General features: G+C 37.4%; 1 protein-coding gene across 1 annotated transcript; it reads left to right on the plus strand.

The window, feature by feature from the left end:
* Positions 1 to 1,541: 1,541 nt before the first annotated feature.
* SOSTDC1 (sclerostin domain containing 1) lies at positions 1,542 to 4,656 on the plus strand. The gene is made up of 2 exons (XM_060108711.1): positions 1,542 to 1,746; positions 4,241 to 4,656. The coding sequence occupies exons 1-2, from the start codon at positions 1,542 to 1,544 to the stop codon at positions 4,654 to 4,656; spliced, it is 621 nt and encodes a 206-aa protein (XP_059964694.1).
* Positions 4,657 to 27,671: the final 23,015 nt, after the last annotated feature.

Genomic DNA, 27,671 nt, shown 5'->3' on the forward strand with positions numbered 1-27,671 from the left:
CCCCCCCATAACAAAGAAGTATCTATTCCAAAATGCTGATAATGCCACTGTGGAAAAACCCAGATGACTGATGATAGATAGATAGATAGACAGATAGATAGGAATAGCAGTTACAATAGGAAAAAGTTTATAAAGAGATGTATCCATGCCATAAGGTGAGTTTAATAGCCACACGAACTGCAAAAAAATGGATTTAAAACTGAAAAGAGGGCTTCCCTGGTGGCGCAGTGGTTGAGAGTCCATCTGCCGATGTAGGGGACGAGGGTTCGTGCCCCAGTCTGGGAAGATCCCACATGCCGCGGAGCGGCTGGGCCCGTGAGCCATGGCCGCTGAGCCCGTGTGTCCGGAGCCTGTGCTCTGCAACGGGAGAGGCCGCAACAGTGAGAGGCCCGCATACTGCAAAAAAAAAAAAAACACTGAAAAGAGATTCAGAATTTTGATTCCAATCAAAATGTCCCACCAATCAGTTGGAATTTCATAATTGTTTTAAGGATAGAGATTAGTGGCCTAGTAGTAATGAATGGAACATCTGTGCCTGTGTGGATTAACAGAAAACTACCATGTTTCTTATGTGAGCAGCAGAGCCAAAGGAAGTAATGAACAAAATGTTCAGTAAATGCAGGTAGAACATGTGTTCTGCAGCAAATGAAAAACCTTGTAAAAATTATCTTGAATTTAATTTGCTAAACAATAATCTGTCAGAAATGGCTTTCTTTCACGTAAAATAAGGCAATGAATGTTAACGCTTGTGTCACATTTTTAAGATGAAAATTGATATTAGTTACTTTAATGCAGACAGAGCTATGCTCATTATTCTCCACACGGAACCCCTGGCAATAATTTACCTAGGAGCGCAGGAGTTCATGCAGATCAAAGCTGCATTATTTAAGTGTGTCCAGGGGGGAGATTTTAGCTCTGTGCCCATACATTTAAGAAAAAAAATGGTGGTTTGCGTCTTGAGAAACAAGATATGTTTAACTAATTAGGTGCTTCATGCAAGCCCTACAATATTTAACTCCTGAATTCCTCTTATTATCTGGGATGAACCCTCTCCCTATCGCAAATACAGAACAACTGTGGGAATGTAAATCTCTTCAAATGAACAGCAGCATATTTTCATTTAAATTAAACCCGAATGTGAACTAGATTTAGGAAAGGAAATGGCAGACACACACACACACACAGAGAGAGAGAGAGAGAGAGAGAGAGAGGCTGTAGTTACTATAGAGTGTGCCTGGCTGCTTCAGCCCACAGACAACTGATGAAGTCCAACTCTGAAATTTCAGGCAATTTGTATACCAAGCTCCTCCTTTTCTGTAGTCTTCTCTTCCATTGGTAAAATTCTTTTGCAGGGTCATGTAGGGATCCCACCCCTTCTCTGTGTTTTCACTCTGAAGCTTTACACAACTTTACACCTGAATGAACGCCAAACCTCAGTGGATATATAAAGGGAACCTTGAGGAGGAATTTCACAGTTACAGTGCAGAAGCAGAGGGAAAGGAATTAACCAGCTCTCCAGCCAAGCAAATCCTCTACTCACCATGCTTCCTCCTGCCATTCATTTCTATCTCATTCCCCTTGCATGCATCCTAATGAAAAGCTGTTTGGCTTTTAAAAATGATGCCACAGAAATCCTTTATTCACATGTGGTTAAACCTGTTCCAGCACAGCCCAGCAACAACAGCACGATGAATCAAGCCAGAAATGGAGGCAGGCATTTCAGTGACACTGGACTGGATCGGAACAGTAAGTGTGTTTTACTTCCATGGATTTGGTTTTTTCTTATTTGGTAGCATTAGCTCACATTCCTGTAGAACTGTTTCATTGCTAACTAACCTGAACCATATACGTTTTGCTAAACAATCTGGGAAAATCTGCTGCACGTGTATATTGGCATTCTTCCCTACAAAGTTAACATTACTAAAACAGTGATTTGATAATGTAGGCACAGACTTAAGTTTCTAAACATTCCAAAAGAAAATGTTTCCAGGAATTAGACTGTTGCTTCTTTAAAATCATGCAAGATGAAAATTTTTACAAAGTGTTGTTCTAGTTAAATTCAGGTTGTTTTCTGTTTATTTCAGGACATGTGCAATTCTGGTAAAGTGTATAAAGGTAATTAACCAAAGCATGTATGGGAAATCACAAGGGAAAAAAAGAAGCTTTGGGGGGAAAAAAATGGCTCACACTGATTTCTAAAACATGTCTAGTGAAAAAGTTGAAGTTTGGATGATGATCTTTGAGAAAGAGGGATAAAACTAAAAACACTGGAGAATCATATTCTCCAAAATAATTCCTCATTAACCAGATCAAAATTTAGGTAACTGTATATTTCTGTGAGAGACTGGGGAAACTTTCATGACTTTAGAGATATAAAATAATGACAGTACAATAATACTTTGTATAGAAAATACTTTTCTTCTTTTCTGTTTGCTTAATTGACAGACTCATTGACGATTAGTTAGAGGGATTCAAATTTCTTCTTTTACTTCACTCCTTTCCTTTAGAAGAGTTCACATGCTAGTAATAGGGTTTTAAAAGAGATACAGAGAAACAGTACGCAAGAAATCTTACACAAATCTTTAGCTCGTCCTGGATCCTCAAGCACTCATCATTCAAGTGCTAAAAGGAGTTTCGATCTCTGAAAAGTCAAAGCAAATGTGACTGTTACTGTCTTTCTAAGAAAACCAAGGTGTTTTAATTTTCATGAGGATGGTTGCTTTTAGGTACACAGGAACTACTTTATTATTATTAGATTACCGAGCAATGTGGTAGGTATTCATTGTCAATGAGCTGTCACTGCAAAAATGCCAAATCTCTATATGAACAGGAACAAAAAGCTAGACAGGTCAAAATCATCTCCAGCTGTTTCCAGGTGCATTCCTAAGGCAGCTGCAGGAAGGTGAACTGGGATCAGAATCAGACAGGCAGAGTACCCAGACCAGCCAGCTAGTTTACACTTTAATTTCAGTCTCACACTCTGTACCCGCACAGATGTATGTGCATATACCTTAAATTTTTTCACAACTATCACATCCCTTTAGCCTATATCTCTCACCTTACTAGTACTGGGGTACAGGGCTGAAGTAAAACTCCTAATTTAGTATCTACTCCATACTAGCTTTCAATATTCTATGCAAGACCACTTCAATGTCCCTGATAATTTTTATTTTTTAAATGTCAGCAGTCTGTACTTTGAAATATACATATTTTTCTGGTTAACAAGGCTCGATTGTTTTCCCCAAGCTTGTTACAGGCAATTCTCCTCAAGTTTAGATAACAAAGCAATGGAAAGGAAAACTCAAATATTTCAAGATTAATTTTTGCTTTAATTATGTAAGGCATGTAATGAGAAACTGTCAATTAGAGAACATGCTTATCAAATTCAAATGACTAAACAAAAAGTTTGCCATGACCAATATTCAGGAAACGAACACCGTAGTTCCTTTTGCAGTTGTAAATCAGACATGTTAGGCATTTTTCTGCCATAAAATTCATGGAAATGTAGCCAAGTTGTTATGGCAACCATACGTTCCTGATTTAGGGGGTTTTATATTCTTTAAATATTGAGTTGTAGTGACATTTTGCATTTAAACATTTTAATATTTGTGTTTTTAAAAGACAGCTTGGGAATTTATGCTTAAAATGCAGTTATTAAGTTTGATATGCAAAATGTCAAATGTACACATATGTATATATGATTCTCTGCAGCTGAATTTCGTAACTGAAACAAAATATTATGGATTGCATTGTACACAATATTTAAATATTTTCCACATTTTCTCAATAGATTTTTTTTAAAAACCTAATTAAAAGCACTTGCAGACATTAACTAATATGACCCATGAGTAAAAGAACATTAAAGTATACTCCTTCTTAGCTCATTAAAGAATGAATATTTACACATAAATGTAAGACCTGCTTAATACTTATTGGGGAGTAAGACTAAGAAAATGGGATTTTCATATACTCCAGTAAGCTATTAGCTAATGTTATACATGAAAAAAAAAATCAGGCCCAGTTTATTTTATTCCATAAATTGTAGCCATATAAGCTGATAATTTTCATGAAAGCTTTCTCTACAACCATCCAGGCAGTGTTTTGCATTGTGAAAATAAAATAGGTGTTCGCTTCCTATTTGGCCATTTGGCCATTATTTTTGTCATCGCAGATTACTTTAAAAAAAACTGTCCGTTTGTTTTTTTGCCTCTGATGCACATTTTTTTCCTGTTTCCTGCAGCTCGAGTTCAAGTAGGTTGCCGGGAACTGCGTTCCACCAAATACATCTCTGACGGCCAGTGCACTAGCATCAGCCCCCTGAAGGAGCTGGTGTGCGCTGGCGAATGCTTGCCCCTGCCTGTGCTCCCCAACTGGATCGGAGGAGGCTATGGAACAAAGTACTGGAGCAGAAGGAGCTCCCAGGAGTGGAGGTGTGTCAATGACAAAACGCGTACCCAGAGAATCCAGCTGCAGTGCCAAGATGGCAGCACACGCACCTACAAAATCACGGTGGTCACCGCCTGCAAGTGCAAGAGGTACACGCGGCAGCACAATGAGTCCAGTCATAATTTTGAGAGCGTGTCTCCTGCCAAGCCAGCCCAGCATCACAGAGAGCGGAAAAGAGCCAGCAAATCCAGCAAGCACAGCATGAGTTAGAATTCAGGCTCTCCAAACTGGACTGACTGGTAACCATCTGCTTTACAGATTTGATTGCTCGGAAGACTCAAGCCTGCCACTGCTCTTTTCTTACTTGAAAATATATGCTTTCTGCTTTGATCAAACCCAGCAAGCCGTCCTAAGTATCAGGAGCTTCTTTGGAAATAGCTTTTTCTTTTCAAGTTTTTCAAGATGTACGCACATCCATGAGTGGGATTTGCATTTAAATGCCACACATCCTGTAGTATTAATTCCAAACATCCTGTAGTATTAGTTCTTGAAAGACTGGTGATACTATACATGTCACTGAATCATTACTTTTTAAAAAGGAAAAGGGCTTCTCAGTTACCCTTCATTTCCCAATCCATCTCCCCCAGCCCCCAACAAAACCTCTTCAGAATTGAAAAGTTTTAAAAGAAAATTTTTGCCATGAATCTTCAGGTTAACACTTCAGGAAGGTGCTTTTTTGGTAATCTTCATGGGAACAGTTTAGCAGCCAGAGGGATTGCCCTTTGAAAGAGTGATCGCCCTTTGAAAGAGTGAAAGACTTTGTTACATTTCACTTCAAAAATAAGCCCTGTAGCTTTTTACAGTCTCATAGTATGAAATTATACCCTGCATGCTGACCCTCGCTTGGAATGGAATCCCAGAAATGCATGGCAGCAGCTAATAAGTAAAGCTGATTAACTATTTATTTGTCAATGTTATTATTTAATGAGCTTTCACAAGTGATTTTTTTCAAAATGTTAATTTTTTATGTTCTGAAGCTTTTTCATGTATCTAAATATTTCCTTGTGTAATTTGTGGTTGATCTAGAAATAGGACAATACATACTGTAGATATGTAAAATAAATATTTTAGTCTCCTTATTACATATATGTTTCATCATGAACTTTATCAATAGTATGGATCTTTTTAAATCAATAAGATGCTTTGTAAAGATGAAATATGTAATACTTTCTTGTTTAACCTGTGCAATCGGAAGGTGACTTGACCTTCAATTCCATCAGTTTCTTTTAACAAAAATAAACACTGCTAAAAGTTATTGTCCTTGTCTCTAACATGTATAAAAAAGTACGTGTTTACAAAAACTACAGAATAAACGTATCAGAGTAATTGCTTTTTTTCTTTTTTTAACTTATTTTATTTATTTATTTTTGCTGTGTTGGGTCTTCGTTGCTGTGCGCGGACCTTCTCTAATTGCGATAAGCAGGGGCTACTCTTTATTGTGGTGCGCGGGCTTCTCATTGCGGTGGCTTCTCTTGTTGCAGAGCACGGGAATCTAGGTGCCCGGGCTTCGGGAGTTGTGGCTCGACGGCTCTAGAGCACAGGCTCAGTAGTTGTAGCACACGGGCTTAGGTGCTCCGCGACATGTGGGATCTTCCCGGACCAGGGCTGGAACCCGTGTCCCCTGAATGGGCAGGTGGATTCTTAACCACTGCGCCACCAGGGAAGTCCCTGCTTGCTTTTTTTTTGGCAGTTTTGGGTCTTCGTTTCTGTACGAGGGCTTTCTCTAGTTGCGGCGAGCAGGGGCCACTCTTCATCGCGGTGTGCGGGCCTCTCACTATCGCAGCCTCTCGTTGCGGAGCACAGGCTCCAGACACGCAGGCTCAGTAGTTGTGGCTCACGGGCCCAGTTGCTCTGCGGCATGTGGGATCTTCCCAGACCAGGGCTCGAACCCGTGTGCCCTGCATTGGCAGGCGGATTCTCAACCACTGCACCACCAAGGAAGCCCCCCTGCTTTTTTAAATATAAGGCACATTCAAGTTTTGATAGAAAATTCTATATTAAGAAAAAAGAGAGGGATAGGGAGACCATTGATTCAGCAAATAAGACGTTTGAAGAAGTTGGGTGGCAATCCAGCAGTGAGTTGTGATAAGAATATCATATTTAAATATACCAAGTCTGCTGCTCATTATAATCACCTGGGGGAGATACAAGACCCAATGCCCAGGCTGCCATCCAAATTACATCATAGTTTCTGAAAATGGAACCCAGATATCAGCAGTTTTTAAAGTTTTCCAGGTGATTCTAATATGCAGTTAAGTTTGAGAAAGGAATTGTGGAAAAATCACTACCATATGTTGGGAAACTTTGAATATTTGAATAATATTGTATGGTCCCCAAACCAAAAACTAAAACAAAAGAAAACAAAAACTAGTTTTTCACTGTTTTCAAGTTTGACATATCATTTATTAACCAACGTAATGAGTCTTGAACAAGATTATACAGTTAAATAACTGTTTTGTCAATTCAATCAATGATTGATCCCATCACTCCAAGTGAAGAAAGCCAAAGAGGCTTCATTATGTATTGACAAGAGCTTGGTTTTCATTTTTTGGATCCTGAGCATGAAGGAGTCCTTAGTGCTTTTTTGTGGTAGATTGTTCTTTTTGTAATTACAAGTCTAACAGTCACATGTATATGACATAAATAATACTAAGCTAAATAAGGACATTAATGTTGTCCCTTCCCTATGAGAGGTAGGAGAGTCTCAACATACATAAAGACAAGAAAACATCTCTCGATTTTGTAATAATGCCAACTATTGTATCATTAAATAAAATAATGATTCATAGTCCACTATTGACTTATTTTCTAGTCTTACTAACTAGATCTTAAACTACTTCATATCATTATATCAATGCATGGAACATTCATAGTTATATCATAGGTTGAATATACCAAAAATGTATTATTTCATATGTTTATTTTACTTGCTCATCATTGCTCAATATGGGATATTTAACATAACAGAAGACTTAAGACACTTTGGCCATTTCTTCCTTCTCAACATCAAAGCACCTTGTATAGAAGACCTTAGAGATGGTCTTAAAATTAGTGTCCTAAGGCCTGAGGCATAAAAAGGAGTTGACTGGACAATGACTTCACAATCAAGAAGACTATGTGGTTGCCTTTTACTAATAAAACATTGAAACAAAGGTTTTGGTGATAAAATACTAAAATCATCACTAATTTGATTGTTAATAGTATTTAGTAAGTGAATGTACTAAGAAAAATGAAATGGAATAAAGCAACCTTATAAATAAGATTAGTCTCTGTTAAGTCAAGGATTGGATCCATTTCTTATGGTCACATTCAACTTACTGATCCATTTCAGGCCATGTTACATTGTGATACATTCATTGCATGGTATTTAACATCAAATGACAGGAAAAGGTCAGCAATCAATAAGAAAAGCCTAGGATACAATCAGTCAGTGAAGTAAAAATTTAAACAGAAAGAATAGCTTTGTAGTTATTATTTTAAAATGCTACAAAGCACTTGCATCTTAATTGCTGATTATATTTCAGCTTTTGTTTTTTCCAGTTAATTCACACATTCCAGTCTGATTAAACTGCATAATTGTATTCTCGCCTTAGTAACTATCATTTCAAAATGGTGATTGTGATCATTTTGGCAGAGTCTGACCTCAAGTTTAAATCATAATATTTATCAATTAAAGAAAAGATTTATTTATCAAATTTATTTTGCCCAATATGGATAAAGAGCTTTTGCTCAAGTGGCTTGATAGATAGAAGACAGTTTGATAGATAGATAGGTAGATAGATAGATATTGATATTTATAGTTATATTAGATATATATAGATAGGTGTTTTTATCAATAACAAGAATGGAAGAAAAATTAATAGTACATATACAAATAGATAATACATATAGTGTGCTACACCTAAGCTAAATATGGACATGGAGCCTTCAGAAATATCTATTTGCAAAAAAAATAATATTTTAACTACAAATGGTTTATATTTATTCATTTATGCTAGTTACAAATAACCACTGTATATTTTTTGAAAAACAATGAAAATTAGGGTGTGTTTTTATTTTTTATTTTTTTTGCTGTATGCGGGCCTCTCACTGTTGTGGCCTCTCCCGTTGCGGAGCACAGGCTCCAGACGCGCAGGCTCAGCGGCCATGGCTCACGGGCCCAGCCGCTCTGCGGCATGTGGGATCTTCCCAGACCGGGGCACGAACCCGTGTCCCCTGCATCGGCAGGCGGACTCTCAACCACTATGCCACCAGGGAAGCCCAGGGTGCGCTTTTTTTCAATTTAAAAAAGACTGAATTTTAATCCATTCCTGGCTTGTATAAAATTAGTAAGGTTTTGCTAGAAGATCATGCTGTATCATTCACCCGACGCTACTAGAATGATTTTTAAAAATTGTATAACCTGATCTATCTATTTTGCATCATATTTAATAGATATTCAGTAGGTTATACTAGGCAGTTATGAATGGAAAGAATAGTATTTAGCCAAAGCAAAACCAGGAAAGTTCCAAATTGCTGAGTAAAATTAAAGCCTTTGAGAGTTTAAGTTTAGTATGTTGGAATTTTTTTTTGCAACCATCATGAAATTTAAGTATCAAAATCTAATTCATTACATTTGGAATTAAAGTGTGGTTTGGATTAGACTTAACTCTTGAAAATGGTTTTTAGCACTAAAGTGGCAATTCACTGCATACCGTAAATTCAGCATTTATACACTTTCTGTAGTCACATACTCTAATGAAAAATAAAATGCATGGCAAGCCTTTGATGAAATCCTGTAGACACTCAGGAGTTCACTGGGAAAATGACTTGGGATCCTCAGTGCTACAGTGTACTATCTTGTTAGAATGCTTCCTTCCCTCAAGAACAGATAGTGATGACTCGCATTTGGTTTAATTGGAACTTATTAAAATATAACTCTATGTTGAATTAAAATGAGTTTAGATTTGTGAACTGAGTATACATTTGGCCACTAGAAATCTTTGTTACATCCACTAAGAGAGATTTACTAGAATAGATATTCCATTGTATTGGTCTGTCCATCATTTCTGATTCCATAGCTAACAACCCATTTGGTGCCTTTACCTGCATATTTTGCAAATTGTCTCAAAGAGCTACTGGGTAACAACCACTGCAAAATTACCAGTGGGAAGATGTTTCAACTTCCAGTTTCAAGAACTGATTAAAATGATTTAATGCCAAGCTGACTGCATAATTATTTCCAGTGCAAATTAGACTGAGTGATAGTTTATCATCTGCATTGGCAGACCTGCTAAAGGATTTATTTTCTGTTACAAATGAAGAGTAAAACAGTTTGGGAGATTTAAGAAGGAACTTAAATATTTCCTTTTGAACTTTAGTAACTGCAAACCAAGGGTTACCTTGTATTATTGATTTTATTTCTTAGTGGTGGGATTAGATGTATGAATTGAGACAGAATGTCTAAAGTGAATGACATTGTTAGTGACACAGACATATTCAGCTAAAGTTGTTTGTTAGTAAAACCGATCAAGAGCCTGATAGGCTTAAAGATAACTTACTATTAAACTGTAAACATTACCTTTTTCAGTAGGAATAAATTCTTTTTTAAAAAATTTATTGTCATTAAATTCACACAAATTAAAAAAAAACTTTTATGTTCTAATATTGGTGAATTTTCACAAAATGATCACTTGAGTCCTTTTATTCATTGAGATGTTAGCCTAAATTTGGCATTCAAAGACAGCCTAAAACACTGAACCCAGTAGTCCAGTAACCAGGCCTTTTTTTTAACAACCCTTTCCCATCTTTAACTAGCATTGTACTTTATGTTGAATAGTTGACAGTTTTTACTAACTAGAGCTCTCTCTCTATTTTTTTGCCTTGTTTCCTCTCTTACTTTTCATATGTGGTCTATACATTAAAAAATATTTTCTTTATGTTTTTTGTTCATTTGGTTTACTTTTTCAAGCTTAGAGAGTTAAACAACAACTCTGTCTTGCCACAAATTTTCTTATTGCAAGCCAAAGACAAAAATTGTCAAATGCATTTAAAAATGTAATGAAGAGTTATGGGCTTCCCTCATGGCGCAGTGGTTGAGAGTCCACCTGCTGATGCAGGGGACACGGGTTCGTGCACCCGGTCCGCGAAGATCCCACATGCCGCGGAGCACTAGGCCTGTGAGCTATGGCCGCTGAGCCTGCGCTTCCGGAGCCTGTGCTCCGCAACGGGAGAGGCCGCAACAGTGACAGGCCCGCGTACCGCAAAAAAAAGAGTTGCCATTTTGCCTGTTTATTGACACTCTTTCCAAAGAGTTGATTAATTTTGTCCACTTTGTATACTAATTAAGAAACAGTTTACATTTAATCTATGACATAGTTGGACATTTTAGACACATAATAAACAAAAAAATTCTGTTTGAATTTTTTTATGTAGCAATTTTTATACAAGTGACTGCAAGAAATGTGACCTTGGAAACAGAAGACCTGTTTTATGGTTTAGACTGTGCTGCTACTAACTGGTTGGGTGAAATCACACTTGTGTCTTAAGCTCCCTAAGTCTCAATTACTTTATCCGTAAAATAAGGAAGTTTAACTAGATAATCTCTAAAGTGTCTTCCAGCCTAAAATATTCACTTTCTGTTATCCCAAACAATATGGCTATATTTTCAATCACACTGACACCCAAAAAGGCAGATTCGACTAGTACTATTCTCCAGTTTTGATGATGTTTCCAGGTCACTCAATTATGAAATTTCAGAATAAGATTTTGGTCAAACTTGTTATGGAACTGACATTTTCTATCTTGACCAATACCTCTTTAAGGCAGGCTATATAAGATGAAATTGGAGACCCAACTCCAGGAGGGCTGAGACTGTAGTCTGTTACTGGGCATTTCCCACATATAATTTCCAGTTTCTGGATAGTTTCTGTATATTAGGTGAAGCCATTTATTGCTGATGATAGCATGAGTAAAGGAAAGAGCTATAGATGACTTTGGCAAAAAAAAATATGTAGAGATTTGTGCATCTAGGACACTAAATATGGCTTATATCCAATATTTATATGGATTTTTTTAAAAAGGTATACTTTTGAAATAATGCCATTGTAGTCAATTTGGAAAAGGGCCTGTAATGATAGGATGATCTACCTGGCAGTATATGGTAAGGTCCCAGCAAAGCAATCTCCAAAAACATGAAGAATTCTGTTGATTACACCAGATGATTGCTGTATCATGCAAATCATGCTGACATTGCATAACTTAAGTTGGTTTTCAGTCATTAACATACATTTGAGGGTAATAATGTTTTTAACGGCTTGAATTGTATTTGTGTAAATGTATATTTTATCTTCATTCCTTAATTCATAAAATGAGGAAAGAAATCCAAGAGAATGCCTTCAGCAGATGTTGGAGCTGGAACAAGCTCCCCCCGCCTTTTTTTTAAATCATTGTGTTCTTTTGGAGTTAATGCATTTATGATTCAGTAATATTATTAAACTAAAACAGGTGTGGTTCCTGGACATCCTGGGTTATGAGAGTTTTCTATTGTGTTTTATTATCTCTCTTATGACCTGTAGTAATGTTAAGCATGTTCAAGGGGAAGATGACCACAGTACCAGAGCAGCTCTATTTTGAGCTGAAATAAAGAGCTGGAAATGCTGATGACAGGGAGAAGAGGCTTGTAAGGACAGACAATCAACACCATGGCATAGCTCTGGAATGAGTTCTGAAAAGCCACAGTCTCTCAGGGCTGCTGCCCAAAACAGGAACCTTCAAACGCTGTATAATTTCCATGCTATCAGAAGGTCTGCTGCTCTCTTCCCTGGTAAAAATAGCAAACAAAACAAACACATAACAGACAAATCCTCTTTCTGGCTCTTCTACAACTACTGATACTCATTCACCTTTTAAGGTTGACATTTTTGATTCCTCTCAAATACAAACATCTCTGGAAGAGAAAACACATCAAGATAATGTTTGCAACCTCACGAGGACCAGTAGGTTGGGAATAAAGCAAGGGAAAAGGAAAAGGGACTATAGAAAAAAGCCCTGCATAAAAAATGGCAGTTTCAAATCTGCTCCCATATAGAGTAATAAAACTCCACCAAAAATCTAAATATTTTATATGAATTTTCCTAATTTATAAATGTGAACAGTAGATTTTAAAAATCTTGTATTTGAAAAAGTATGCATACTGGCCCTTTTGTTGTGTCAGGTTAAGCTGGTCTATGGGCCATGTGGGGCACTTAAATGATATCTCAGTTTAGAGTTAGGATAATTTAATTCTAATCCCCAATATGTCACTTCTGAATGGCCTGGGGAAATTCAGCTAAAGTGTAAACTTCCTGAGATCTGAGTTGGCATCTCTGTATTAGTCAGCATCCCAAAAGGAAACAGACAACATACTCAGAATAAGTTAAGGAGGATTTATTTACAAGGGGACTAATAATAAAAGTCTGGGGGGGAATAAGGAAAGTATAGGGCCTAGTGCAGGAGCCCAGGCCAGCAATAGCAAAGCTGTCACAAGACCACACCCTAAGAAAAGAGGGAAGGATGAGGCTATTGGAGCCTGGAAGGTGAGGGGACACATGGAGAGGAGCAGTGGGCTGTTGTCAAGCTGAGCAGACATTCAGAGGAACCTGCAAAGCCAGGGGTCCAGGGGAATAATCCCCTTGTCACTCTACTTTCTCCCTCATCCTTCTGATTAATCTTATGCCAGGGCTTCCCACTAGCTGACCCCCTCAGAGGTCATGGGCTTGAGAGCTGGTGAAAGTAATCCGTACAGGTCAGCCTTGGGGCAGAGGGCAGCATGAAGAGTAGAGGATGGATATGGAAAGTCAAACATATCTGCCTCGCACAATCTCTTGGGCAGCTTTTTCTTTACAGTTGGAAAACTGGAAGAGTGTATTGTATTTAGTAGGCACTGAATTATTATAGAATCTCTTTTTTTTCATTTCTAAAATGTAGAAATTAAGTTGTAAGGATTAAGATCCAAGGTCTCTTCTAGTATTAATCTTCCTGTTTCATGCTTGAGATAAGAATCTAAAAGAGACATTTGGGAGAAATTCTGAGAGCTTTGGATGGCCTACCTTAAGGTTAGATATCATGTACCTCAAGAAACAAGTCAGCCTATTTAAAGCCCAAACCTATTTAAAACACAAAAACCGAGATGACATTTTTTTGAGCAATATCTCATGCAGCCCGTGAAAAGCAGGGGCATGTTTACTATAGATTCCTATACCTGTGAGAAGTTTTCAGTATTTACATTCTATGGATAGAGTGAGGGATAGGAACTGGGTGTTTATTTTTGCTATTATTGTTGTTATGTGTTTTTAATAACAACCATGTCATTAGAACATGCAGTCATAGGTGAATGATTAACTACAGATTAGTTTCTATTTGGGGTTTTTTCATGAAAGCCATTCAAACTTTGAAATAGTAATTAGTTGGAAAAAGAAACTATCTATTCCATAAATCCATTACACATTAACTAAGAACTACTCACCAAATATGACAATTTTCACCAAAAGGCATTATCTAGAATATAAATATATGTCTTATGTTAAGCTTATTCCTCAACCTCAGAAAAGAAAGCATTTGAATATGGCAGTGTTTAAGCTTGGCTGCCCTATTATGAAAATAAAACTTCAGAACTAAAACCCTAAGGCTGAAGGTCTATGGATTAAAAGGAAGATCGCTACACACTCCTACATGATCTCAAAACATGTAACTCTTACCCATTCACATTGTACTCCCCAGCAGTCATCATTGTAATCCATGAACAACCCAAAGTTGCAGAAGGACATCATCATGGTTCCATATGCAGCTGGTCTCTTCACTTGGGACAGTGATAATCATATCACAGTTTCACAGAGTGGGACTGATCCAGGGAATGATGACAGTAGGATGCCAAGCCATTTTAAATACACATCAAAGCCAATTTAGAAACTTGGCTTAGGTGTGGAATGATGGGAAATGAAGCACTTGGCTTTCAGAATTTCAAGGACTCACATTAACGGGAAAGCACTGCATAGATAAAAGGCGATGAGAAAGAATGAACAGCTGTGCCAGGCTTTGCTTAGTTGTTACACTGCCGAGCACAGCCTTTAGATGTACAAAGGATAAGAAGCACTGCCAACTTTGCAATTTCTTTTTCACCTGTGTCTGAATGCATAGAAATAACATCTGTAACTGGAATAGTTCCCCTTTCTTCTTATTCCACTCTCTTACACTTGAACAGCTGGACATTGGGCTTAATCCACTCATAGTAATATTATTTGATCTAAATAAAGGTTTTAGAATGTTGAGGTCCTAGAAATGAGAATACAAAGAAAGGATTATATGGGGAATCCATTCAAAATTAACTTATTTGGTATATTGTTAGATAATATTGCAGGGTAGTCAAGAGTATAGATATTGGAGCCAAAAGTACATGGGTTTGAATCCTGACCTTGCCCTTACTAACAGACTACTTTGAGCAATATATGCCTCAATTTCCTCAACTGTAATATAGGGTAATTATCTCTACCTTAGAAGAATTCCTGAATGTATGGGCTCATAATATTAGTTGTTACTGATATTACTGTTGTTGTTATTATATTTCTTAAGCTGAGACCAGCTATTTGAGCAGAGGAGAATACAGGCTTGGGTAAGGACTTCATCTTCTCCAAGCCCTTGGTCAAGAAAGTAGAGCAAGAGTGGGTCAGAGAGAAGCAGAGGAAAGAAGCAAGTGTTAGCAAGGTAGGGGAATGCAAGGTGGAGGGCAGACACATCTTTGGAAGATATTCTGGACAGATCTTAGTTAATTTTAAATAAAAATAAATAGCTTTGGCATTTTGGTAGTTTTCAAAGAGGGAGTTTCTCTCTCTTTCTCTCTCTCTTTTACTATGTCAATGCCTTTATCCATTCCCATTTGAATCACCCCAGGTTTGCTTCTCTTGGCTATGTTGTCATTTCCCATTCATTTCATATATTTGTGTGACATAAAAACTGATGTAGGAAACATTTTCACACATTTATCCTCCTTTTGCCCCTATGCTCAGTCTTGACTGCTATTGTATTTGCTTACTTTACCAATATGTCACTTCAGGCCTCACTCTCTCATTCATTTCTTCAACAAAAGGAATGAGGCAGTTTTTCTTTTACTTCATTCCTGCTTTTTCATAATTCCAATACAATATGTCAATCTACTCCTACATGTTCAGGCTACTGTTTTCTTCTGTTTTTTCTTTTTATAGTTTACGTTAACTGATGGCTTAGAAGTCATCCTCTAAATTTTGGAACATGTTTCCGCAAGAAAAATAGAATTTGGGGCACTTTTCTCCAAAACATATTTATTTACTTATAAATTATATAGATATATAAAATCATATTAATGTATTATGTACATTATGCAACACATTTAAAAATAGAAATAGAATAAAATGAGATAAAACTGAAAACAGATTTTCTTCCTGTAGTCCAATGGATCATTAAAGCTTAAATAATAATAATAATAATGCAAAAAAAGAACAACAAGAGCAAGTAAACTTGACTGTATTCTCTGAAAATAATAAATGCCATATAATTTTGGAAAACTTGAGCAAATTTTATACTGTTTATTTAAAGTATACCTCTAAGCATTTCTTACACATTTCTCAATCCTATATTACTACCCTTTAAAATGTTCTGTGTTATCAATAATTATGTATTACAAATTATAGTCTCCTTTGAGATCACAACTTGTTAATTGTTCCCTTATTTACTAATTTCTTTGTCATATATATCTTCTTGTATATGTCAAGAGGGTTTAATGAGGGGAAAGCCAGAAGACAGTAACATAAATGGAAATAAAATATTTAACACCATTCTGAAAAGCAATGGCAAAATTCCAGGGAAACATGCCTGCTGTATCTGGAAGTATATTTTATCCTTGGCCTCACAAGAAGGTATTTAGAAGAATTATAAATAGAGGTTTTGTTGCTAAAGATTCTTTCAACATAGTTTACTGGCATAAAAAAAGTGATGAAACTTTCTTATATCAGGGTACCCTTAGTATGCTTGGCAAATTTGTTTTATATCCTTTAGAAACATTAAATTCCTAATTAATGCCTGCATTTAATATGAATATTAACTCTCCATTTGTGTATTTTTTTAATCTTAGAAAAGGAAGGTTCACTAGAAACATTACAACTTTCATTTCTATAGATGAAAAAAACTTTGTTTTACTATTTTATGCTAGAAACGAGGTATGATTTGGTAATTTTGAAATAGTAGTTAGCTATTAACCTCCTTTTTCTCCCATTTTTTTTAAATTTAAAAAAAAATTTTATTTTTTTCGGTTTTTTTTTTTAACCCCACATTTGTTTATTTATTTATTTTTGGCTGTGTTGGGTCTTCGTTTCTGTGCGAGGGCTTTCTCTAGTTGTGGCAAGCAGGGGCCACTCTTCATCGCGGTGCGCGGGCCTCTCACTATCACGGCCTCTCGTTGCACAGCACAGACTCCAGACGCGCAGGCTCCGTAGTAGTGGCTCATGGGCCTAGTTGCTCTGCGGCATGTGGGATCCTCCCAGACCAGGGCTCGAACCCGTGTCCCCTGCATTAGCAGGCAGATTCTCAACCACTGCGCCATCAGGGAAGCCCTCGCCCCCTGTTTTTTTTGCTTGCTTTTCACAGGTGCAACTACTGTCACATACAAGTTAAAGCAGCTCTGATTAGTCAGCTGTTTCTATTTCTGATCTAATCTATTGCCTTTATAATCTGAAACATAATTGACCACTTAATTGCTCTAGTTTTGTGTACATCATTTTTTTCTTCAGTTAGAGTGAAATTTCTTGGAGAGGTAAACCATGTTTTGTACCATCTGTATAACTCTTGTATAATAGCTTGGTACCCTCTTAATGAAGAATTCATCTTGTTTTTCCAAACCAGAGAATTTCTTTGTGGGTGAGGGAGTTGGGATTGACTATTGCTATGAGACAGGCAGAGGCTGTTGAGACCCTTAGATATCAAGATGGCCAGATTGCTGCCTCTTATTCTTCCCAAGCCATGGCAAAGAGGCATGGTTGCCGCTCCACCACCCTCCTGATGGTGGGTCTCACACAATCCCTGATTCCCGGCTGCTTAGGATCCTGTTGTAGCAGATGAGTGCTAATAGGCAGTTGTAAATTAATTAATAGAAAAACAAAAAGTATTGGTGAGGTTGGCTGGAAGAGGCATTTCAATACAAAGAGTGAATCCGGCATTCCTCAGGGATTTATAGTCTATTTCATGTAGATGGTGTTTTCCCTAATGCTTCTTATTTTTTTCTGACTTTTTTTTCAGGCTCATTATTTCAACTCAATGTCTCACTCTCAGTTTTCTACTATATTTCTCAATTCTGTAATTCAGTCCTTGAGGGAGGTGAAATCAGCACGCCAACCAGTTTTTGAAGCTCAGAGAGATGACTAGTTGGTGTATACGCTCTGCCCTTAAAACTAAGAATCGTTGTCTAATAAAACAGAAAAATCTCAAGAATGTGGATGAAACAAATTAGGTTTTTGTGCAAATCTAACTGATGCATGCTCTCTTTGATACGGTTTTTTACGTCAAAATAGGGTTTGTTGAGTCAGGCTGTTCTGATTGTTTTATTTCTTCTCGCTGGTCCTAAGCTCCTTTTAAGGATGTTCATAGTAAAAATTGTTTTCAAGCCATATCCAAAAAGGTGTTAATATTGACATATTCTTTTAACTTGATGAAACTTGAGAGAGCTGACAGCACTCCGTTTTAGCCTTACCTCCTACAATTTGTTATTTCTTGAAGAAGTTGTCTTTTCCCACTACAGATGAGACTTGAAGTTTAATAAGCCTTAGCAATAGCCTATGGTGAGTAAATAGTTTACTCTTATGCAAGATCTAGCATATTTCTGGAAAGACAAAACATGGCACATAAAATGTGTTAGTAATAACATTCAGTGGGTAGAGAGGATTCCACAGGTGGATTCCCAAGCCCACATCTGAGCTATAAGACATCATAAAAGTTACTTTGGGGCCAGTGGTTTGTCCTTTGACCTCATTTCTCTGATAGTCGTAAGAAGAGTTGTTGATTTTTCAGTTTGTTTAGCTTTTCACTTGTTGTTAGGACAGAGTGTAACTTCTAAGCTCTTTATTTGCTGAACAGCAGTCCTTCTTTTAAGACTCTCTTTACCGGGCTTCCCTGGTGGCGCAGTAGTTAAGAATCTGCCTGCCAATGCAGGGAACACGGGTTCGATCCTTGGTCCGGGAAGATCCCACATGCCGCGGAACACCTAAGCCCGTGTGCCACAACTACTGAAGCCCGCACGCCTAGAGCCTGTGCTCCACAACAAGAGAAGCCACCGCAATGAGAAGCCTGAGCACCTCAACAAAGAGTAGCCCTTACTTGCCACAACTAGAGAAAGCCCACACGCAGCAACGAAGTGCCAACATAGCCAAAGATAAACAAATAAAATAAATATATTTATGTAAAAAAAAAAGACTCTCTACCTATAACCTGAATTCGCCTCTTAGCTACAGACAAGTTGCCCTTGCTGTGGCACCTGTTCCTTTTACCATCCTCTGGTAAACATGGTCATCATCCACCCATACTTATCTGATGATACTTGTATCCCTTAACTATGCCTTCAGTACCACTGCATTACAACCACCACAAAATTTCAATGATATACAATAATAAGAAGGCACTTATTTAGATCACAAATCTAAGGGTTTTCTGGGTGGGGGTCAGTTGATCTAGATAGGGTTTGGATGAGCCTGTTGATTTCAGCTGGACTCATTTATGTATCTGGAGGTCAATTGGAGTCAACCAACCTACGCTAGGCTCAGCTGGGGCAGATGGGTTTTGTTCTACATGACTCTCAGCTTCCTGCAGGAATTGGCCTACTAGCTAGGGTATCTCATTATCATAGGAGAGGCTCAAGAGAGAAAGCCTAAATGCATTGGTACTTTTCAAGCCTTTGTCACTCATGTCCCCTAACATTCCATTTTCCAAAAAAAGTCACATAACTAATTTAAAGTCAAAGAGTGGGGCAGTATACTCCATCTCTTTATTAGAACTGTGAAGTAACACATCAAAGGGTGTTGATACTCAAGAAGGGGTAAAGGTTTGAAGCCATTAGTAGAATCTAGTACATGTATCTTCATCCAAATCCAGTCTATGTCCCAGACCTTGGAACACTGCAGTGATTCAGCCTCCTCAGAGTATTTGTAATTATTGTGTAGAAACATATTAAATGTTGAATTTGTCTCCATTTTCATTGTATTCACAATAAAGTACTTATTCTTTAGATGAAAGACTTAAAGCTTTATTATTCTTCCACATGGTTTTATTTGTTAGATGCATTTGGTAAAAATACATGAACAAATAAAAAGTCCATCCTAAAAAAACCACTGAGCCTCAGGACTGATTGTGATCACACCATGCAAAAAATAGAGTAAATCTCACCCCAAAGACAAAATCTAAGCAATTTTGCATAATGACAAAGGTAATTTGTGCTGTTTAAGTAATGAAAAGAAAAAAGTGTTTTAAGGGATGGTCACAGTAAAAACATGAGTTTTACCAATGAAATAAAAATCCTAGTCTGTTCTTGGCAAAACACATTACTGTATACAAATAAAATAATCATTCACTACAAAGTTTTAAAGAAGAAAACAAAGAATATGTCCACTTATGAATCCTTTCTTACCCTAAGGGCACCTAATTTGATTTCTTTAGGCCTCTGTGTCCTTAAGTGTATAAAGAGCAGCTGGGAAAGTTGACACTAAAATGTCTTCCTCTGCTAACATATCTAAACTCATTATGTTGTCAGATTGATACTGTTTATTCCATTGAGTCAGCCATCTGTCCTAGAAAACAGCATTCAGTGAAGAGGTGTTTTTTTCAGGGACCGATTACCTAGGGATGGCTCTTAGCAAAATTGTGAAGTGGGCCAGAAACTTGTTTTGGTTTCTTATAAACTTGAAAAGATTGATGAAATGCTAATAGTCATTTAGACGTTTCTAACATATATCAATTTAATTTATTCAGCCAAGACTTCTTGAGTACTTACTTGGTGCTAAGCGCTGTGACACATGCAGGAGATAAAATGGTGAACAAACCAGATATGATTCCTCACTCACACACTGATGGTAAAAGTGGAAACTGGTTTAAATGCTTTGGAAAACTGTCTGCCATGTCTACTGAAACTGAACATATGCATACCCTATGACCCCAAAATTATACTACTATGTATATATACCACAAAGATACGTACATATATTTACCAGAGATATATACTTTTTGTGAACATATATTTAGAGCAGCATTATTTGGAATAAAGTCCAAGAACAGGCAAAAGAAATCACAGTTTTTAAGAGTCAGGAAATGTTTACCTTTGGAGTATAACAACCTAGAACATAGTACCAGGAGTCTTCTGGGGTGCTGCTGGTCTTCTGCTTTTTTTTTTTTTTTTTTTTGCGGTATGCGGGCCTCTCACTGTTGTGGCCTCTCCCGTTGCAGAGCACAGGTTCCGGACACGCAGGCCCAGCGGCCACATCTCACAGACCCAGCCGCTCCACGGCATGTGGGACCTTCCCGGACCGGGGCACGAACCCGTGTCCCCTGCATCGGCAGGCGGACGCTCAACCACTGCACCACCAGGGAAGCCCCTGGTCTTCTGCTTCTTAATTTGGATACTTGCTATACAGTTGTGTTTAATTTGTGAAAATTTGTCGACTTCTACACTAAGGATATATGTACTTTACGGCATGAATATTATAATTTGATAAAAAGTTATCTCCCTCCTTAAGAAAAATGACCATGGGTAGTTTACAGTTTAGGATGGGAGACAAATAAGCAAACAAGAAAATAGATAAATGGCAAAAGGTGCAATGAAAGAAATGAAGAGAGTGTAGCAAATATTAACCAAGTATCTCCAATGGAGAAAGCACCCTGAAAAAGAGGATCCTTTGTTTGACAATCACAGTCAACATATGAAAAACAGTTGGCTCTTCAGTACTGCCATTTGCCTTCGGGTATTGCAGGTACTTGTCGAAAAGGAGGTGCCCCTTTCTAGTGGAGGATGTTGTAGGATGTTGACACTGGTCAGGTGATCATTGTGATTTTTTGGTAATGCATGATTATGCACTGCTCTTTGAATATTCTTGCTTTAACAACTATAATTATTCTGACCAACATGCCTATGGTTGTACTCCTCCATCCTGCTGGCATCTGTTCTCTTGTATAATTCCCCTACCCCAAAGGAGGTACTGTTGGCATTTGAGGAATTATAATGGGATCAGTGACATTATGAACATCTGGGAAGCTGGTACTTTGGCTGCATTATGGACAGACATAATTTAGACCTATTAATTAATTAATTTTTGTTACTTGAGATCCAGAGAGTGCATGAATCTTTTTTCAATCTTCAAAAGCATTTTTTCCCTTGGCTGTATTCTTAGGCATCCTGGAAATTTACTGCATATATTTAATAATGAGTTAGAACTGTCACTTAAAAAAGAGCCCCACTGTATTATAGTAAATGAATATTTATAGATCAAACTCTAAGTTCTCCTTGAGCCCAATTTAGTCACTATCCAAAGGAAGTTGAATTATGCCAATCTGCCTGTGAAATATCCTTGGCATTCTAGTATATGAACATGAGTCAATAACTATACTTTCATCATCACTTTTTCCTGTAATTAATTTGTGAGCAGAAAAAATCCATTTTTGTAATTATAACAATTTAAAATGCACAGAATGTGTTTAAAATATGCTGTTAATGTGTAACAGGCTAAACAACCTCTAAGAAACGGAATCCTGATTGATTAGAAAAAGATTCATCTCCACTTACTCTGTGCTACCAAATTTCTTGGCTTGGTTACCAGACCCCTACATGTTGCTAGCTGTCAGGTTACATCATCTGCATGAGAATCAACTCATCCTGACAAATTGGATTCTCCAGTCTGGTAAGGAGACAGCAGTTTGAAGTCTCCTTTGAAAAGAGCTGTTTTAAGTCAACTCTTCACTATCCAGCATTTAATTATCTAGTTCTCTTTATCCAGGACTTTGCCTCTCATCCCCCACTCCTTGCCTTTTGGCCAATTCATTCTTCATCAATTGACCCACCAGGAGGTGGGCAGGGTGAGAAAAGAGAAAGGAACTTAACTGGTCAGTTGAGCAACTAGATACATCTCTGGGCCCTCGGTATTCTTACTCTATAAACCTTGTAGAGATAATATGCAACTGCTTTAGAAAAGTGCTATATAGGAGAGTGAGAAAAACTGCATTTAAATTTTGAGTCTTAGGGAAAGCACACTTAAATAGCACTGAAAATGTGATTATTTTCTAATCTTCAAATTCATGATGCAATTTCTGAAAGAAATAGAATAGTATCTTGAAGGGTTAAATTTAGAAATTCATTCTGTAACCTCTGGTTTGTGTGTAAAATAATTTCTTGGGTTATATATTTGGGAAAAAAAATGTGTCATTAGCCCAATGAAAGACATCTCCTTGAGAATGGATGTATTTATGTTCAAACATGTTGGTTATTTTTTCTTCTCCTCAAACATGAAATTATGCCTCAGAAAAAAATAGGAGCTATATAGGACTAGGTTTAAATAAAAAGGATGCCCATTATTTATATGTATTTAAAACAAATATGCATACACATAAGCACAGGAGAGAAATTGCAATGTAATTTGACTATCGGGGAAGCTTAACACTGGAAAAGAATTCAGCACAAACTCTAGTTTTTTCAGTCTTTTCCATAATGATGGAAATTGGGGAAAACTTTTACTGAATTAAATCAAATCAATGTTTGGGTAAATAATTCAAAATCTTGAGTATACATATTCTTAATTTCCATGAGTCATTTAGCTTATTCATCCAACAAGTATTTATTGAGCACCCAGGATACACCAGGCACTCTTCTGGCACTGTTCTCCAGCACTGTTCTGGAGGTGCTGTGGAGATACAGACAAAGTCCTTATTCACACAGCTTTTATTATGGGACAAAATGACTAAGGAACACCATTATGGAACAAACTCAGAGGATCATCAACGGAGAATAGAGCAAAAAAATTGCCTTGCTGATTAACTGCCAAACTTCCAACATTTCTGTGGGTGGCAGGTTGACTGCCTAGACAGGTATAAATCAAGCATTCCCTCCAGTACATGCTTTGCCTTTTTACTGATAAAAAGTGCTTGGGGGGACACAAGTTGGTACTGGTTTGGAACCCCTCAAACACCACCAGCTTTTTGCTCAAAAGCATGGGCAGGTTTGAAAACAGAAGGTCACCATTCCTTAAAAAGCCTCCTTTTTTTAAATTTTTTAAATAAAGAATTTATTATGGGTAAAGCATTGTGTTAGGCACAGAAGGGAGTGCAACAAAAGCATAAGGCAGGGAGGAACTTTTCCTTCTAGTCAAGTGCAATTTAGCAGGAGATGACAAAACCATAAGAAATCAACACTAATGTTAGCCTAGAATTTTCATAAGAGTTCATGACAAACTTTCACATATATAATTCACATAAATTTTATTCTAAAAACAGCTCTGTGAAGTAGGGCAGGATAATTATCTTATTATGCCTAATTTGTAGAGGAAAAAATTGAGCTCAGCAAAAATGAATGATTTGTTTTTAAAAGAATCACAGTGCCAAGGATAGAGCAAGATAATTTGATTTTTCTCATTTATGATCATTAATCTTTTCCACCACATCTTGCTCTTTCCCATAAGAATGTTAATGCTATGTGTATATATATATATATATATATATATATATATATATATATATATGGAGAGAGAGAGACCCTCATTCATTCATTTATTCATATATTTATTAAACATGCTCTATTTGCCAGCCACTGTGAAAAGTCCTGGAAATACAAATATGAACTATTGTCTGCTCTCAAGGTATTCATACACATTTGAGTAGCACTTTATCTCTTACAAAACTGTTCTCATAAAAATGGTACAATCAGAACTACATCCACTGCAACGTATCAATTTTAGTTCTATTTTGCACATAGAGGAATTTAATAACTGAGCTAAGATCATACAGATAGTAGGGGCCCAGGAAGATTCAGTCATTACTTAAGTGTTAAAATAAGTACAGAACAATAGAACATTAGCTCTAAACTTTCTTGGACATGAGTCTCTACCATTAAAAAACTTTTGAGCATGCACTAGCAATATACATTTAAAAAATTTAAAATAGTATACATATATACTAATGTTAATAAATTACAAGACTCCCAAAAATTACGTTTTAAGAAGGAGGAAATAAAAAGCAAATAGAAGGGCTTCCCTGGTGGCGCAGTGGTTGAGAGTCTGCCTGCCGATGCAGGAGACGCGGGTTCGTGCCCCGGTCTGGGAAGATCCCACATGCCGCGGAAGAGGCCACAGCAGTGAGAGGCCCGCATACAGCAAAACAAACAAACAAACAAATAGAAGCTTTAATATTTACTTTCTGTATCCTAATGGATTATCTTGCATACTCCTGAGGGTAAATATACCTTTCTTTGGAGATCATTGTTATTGCAGATAATTAATTCTAAACAAGTATTAAAGGGGAGACAGTCAATGTGGGTAGGTGGTACAGGGGAGATGGTACTTGCATTGAGTTCTGGGTCTGTATTAAGCTTATGGGATAATAATCAGCAAACTAAAAAACCCTGATTTTTCAGACTCCAGTCATGAATGTCTCTGTCACACTGGACAGCGTTTCATACTCACTTCTACCAGTTCGTTTCTGGGTTGCACTTTTCAGTGTTGTGACAACCTGACAATCAAAAAGTTTGAATGCTAATGATTATAAGCAGGAAAATTTTGAACAAATGAATATCTGCCCCACGAGCACAAAAAGGAGAAATACTTAGATTTTATTTCATTCATGTAATAATCACACAAAATTCAATTAAAAGGTAAGCCTTTGAAACTTAGTAACATTTTATTTCAATTCCCAACTAGTTATTAATACAATTTGTGCTGTCACAATAACTACACCACTTTATGAAAATATTTAATTTCTATTCATGAAGAGATCACTTTCCCTCCTACAATACACTTTTTTTTTTTTTTTTTTTTTTTTTTTTTGCGGTACGCGGGCCTCTCACTGTTGTGGCCTCTCCCGTTGCGGAGCACAGGCTCCAGACGCGCAGGCTCAGCGGCCATGGCTCACGGGCCCAGCCGCTCCGTGGCATGTGGGATCTTCCCGGACCGGGGCACGAACCCGTACCCCCTGCATCGGCAGGCGGAATCTCAACCACTGCGCCACCAAGGAAGCCCTACAATACACTCTTTAGTTGAGCTCCAGTTTAATTACTTTTTAAATAATTTATACAAACTCCTTTATAGAAAAACATTTTCCACTTCAAATTTATGGTAATAATGAAATTATTCATTTTTTTAGATGTTCCCTCAATGTGTAGTTTTTACCAGGAAAATAAAAAGCAAATATTAATTCATTTTTTCTTTGAAGGGTCTAAAACATGTAAGGCATATACAATCATTTTTTTTAAACTCCCAAAACGAACACACACAAAATCCCCACAGTCTTCTAAAATTGGTTAATAACAAGCAATGGAATAATAAATGAAAGTTTTCATCTGTACTATTGCATTACCAAACTTCAGGAAGCAAGGTTTACAGTATACTGTCTGGGCATGGTGTGTCCTGAAATTTTGCAATTGTGGCTCTTGGTCCTTGAGTATTAATAAGCTAGAAAAAGTTATTGGGGAAATGAAAATATGTTTTTTTATAAGAGGTAATAATGTCTCTAAGTTATACTAGTGATCTTTGAAAAACCAGTTGAATGTATTTAACAGTTTCAAAAAGCTTTCCAAAGTTCAACGACAAAGACCATCAAAAATCAAGCTCCTATGCCATTTGGGGGGAATACTTCATCACCAATAGGGGGCTCAATTTCAATTTATTTACTTACATTACCCTTCTATTCAAGAAGAATTGTGGTGGTCAGAACATTTTTGAAATGGAAAATTTGTGGTCAGAAAATTTTTGACATGAAAAATTTAAAATAATAGAATATGCTGAAGTTGGGTAATAAAATGAGGAAGTAGGAATATTTAAGAAAAAATTTAATTTGTATTATAGGATGATGATATAAGAGCCATCATTCAAGATAAGAAGACATTTTAATTTCTATGGCATGTTATAGTTTTCAATGCCTTCTTCATTTAGTTCATCTCAGTTTCATTCAGCAAATTTTGCTGTAGGAGATAATGCTCACTGTGCACTGAAGAATAATTTATTGTAATATTTTGTCAAGATGGGCATTAAAGAGCTGAACCTCACTCTAAAGAGTACTGAAAACACATTGGAAACACTGTCCTCTCCTTCGGAGGATAGTATTGTTTACACAGACCTGGCATCACAGCCCATCGCTTCCCTTGGCAAGTCACTAATTTCAGGTTCCACATCAGTAAAAAGGGAGCAATGATAACCTTTGTCTCACAAAAGCAGTTGTGAGACCTGAAAGAATTATTGATATATGCATGTAATACTGAGCCTGACATGCAATAGAGTACTCTAATAGAGTAAAAGTGGCCCTACTCCTTGATTCAGTGCTCCACCCCATCATGCAATAACTCCTCTGTTCACACTGGTCAATCACAAGTTGTTAAACTAGGCCAGGTTTCCATCTTTGTGTATGATCTAGTAAAGCGACTAGAAATGTAGGTGCTCATCAGAATAAGCACTTCCAAGGTCTCTCCTCAGATTCTGACTCAGCTTTTGCACTTGATGCAATCTGCACCCACAAATGATTGTGATGTGTAGCCTGGCTGAGAACTATTAATTTATGTTATGTGCTGAGAGGGAGCTGGACCTGCGTTTTACCTGCCACACCTCCAGTGTATCAGGACAAAGCTGCCTTTGCCTTTATTACTACGTGGGCTCTCTTTGCTTCTACTTGCAGTGGAATCAAGCTGGACTATGCTGGGCAATGGCAAAGGTCAAAGTCCCCTTCCCTTCCCCACTCTGTCTGATTTTCCCCACCTGTTGGTAGTTTTGTCCACTGTTTTCTGGCCTGACATTTACTTACGCTCTTCAGAGGATTTGAAAATGGAGAGCAGGGCTTCCCTGGTGGCACAGTGGTTGAGAGTCTGCCTGCCGATGCAGGGGACACGGGTTCGTGCCCCGGTCCAGGAAGATCCCACATGCCACGGAGCGGCTAGGCCCGTGAGCCATGGCCACTGAGCCTGCACGTCCGGAGCCTGTGCTCTGCAATGGGAGAGGCCACAACAGTGAGAGGCC

The sequence above is a fragment of the Mesoplodon densirostris genome, chromosome 9 (genome assembly GCF_025265405.1).
Source record: "Mesoplodon densirostris isolate mMesDen1 chromosome 9, mMesDen1 primary haplotype, whole genome shotgun sequence".
Taxonomy (NCBI): domain Eukaryota; kingdom Metazoa; phylum Chordata; class Mammalia; order Artiodactyla; family Ziphiidae; genus Mesoplodon; species Mesoplodon densirostris.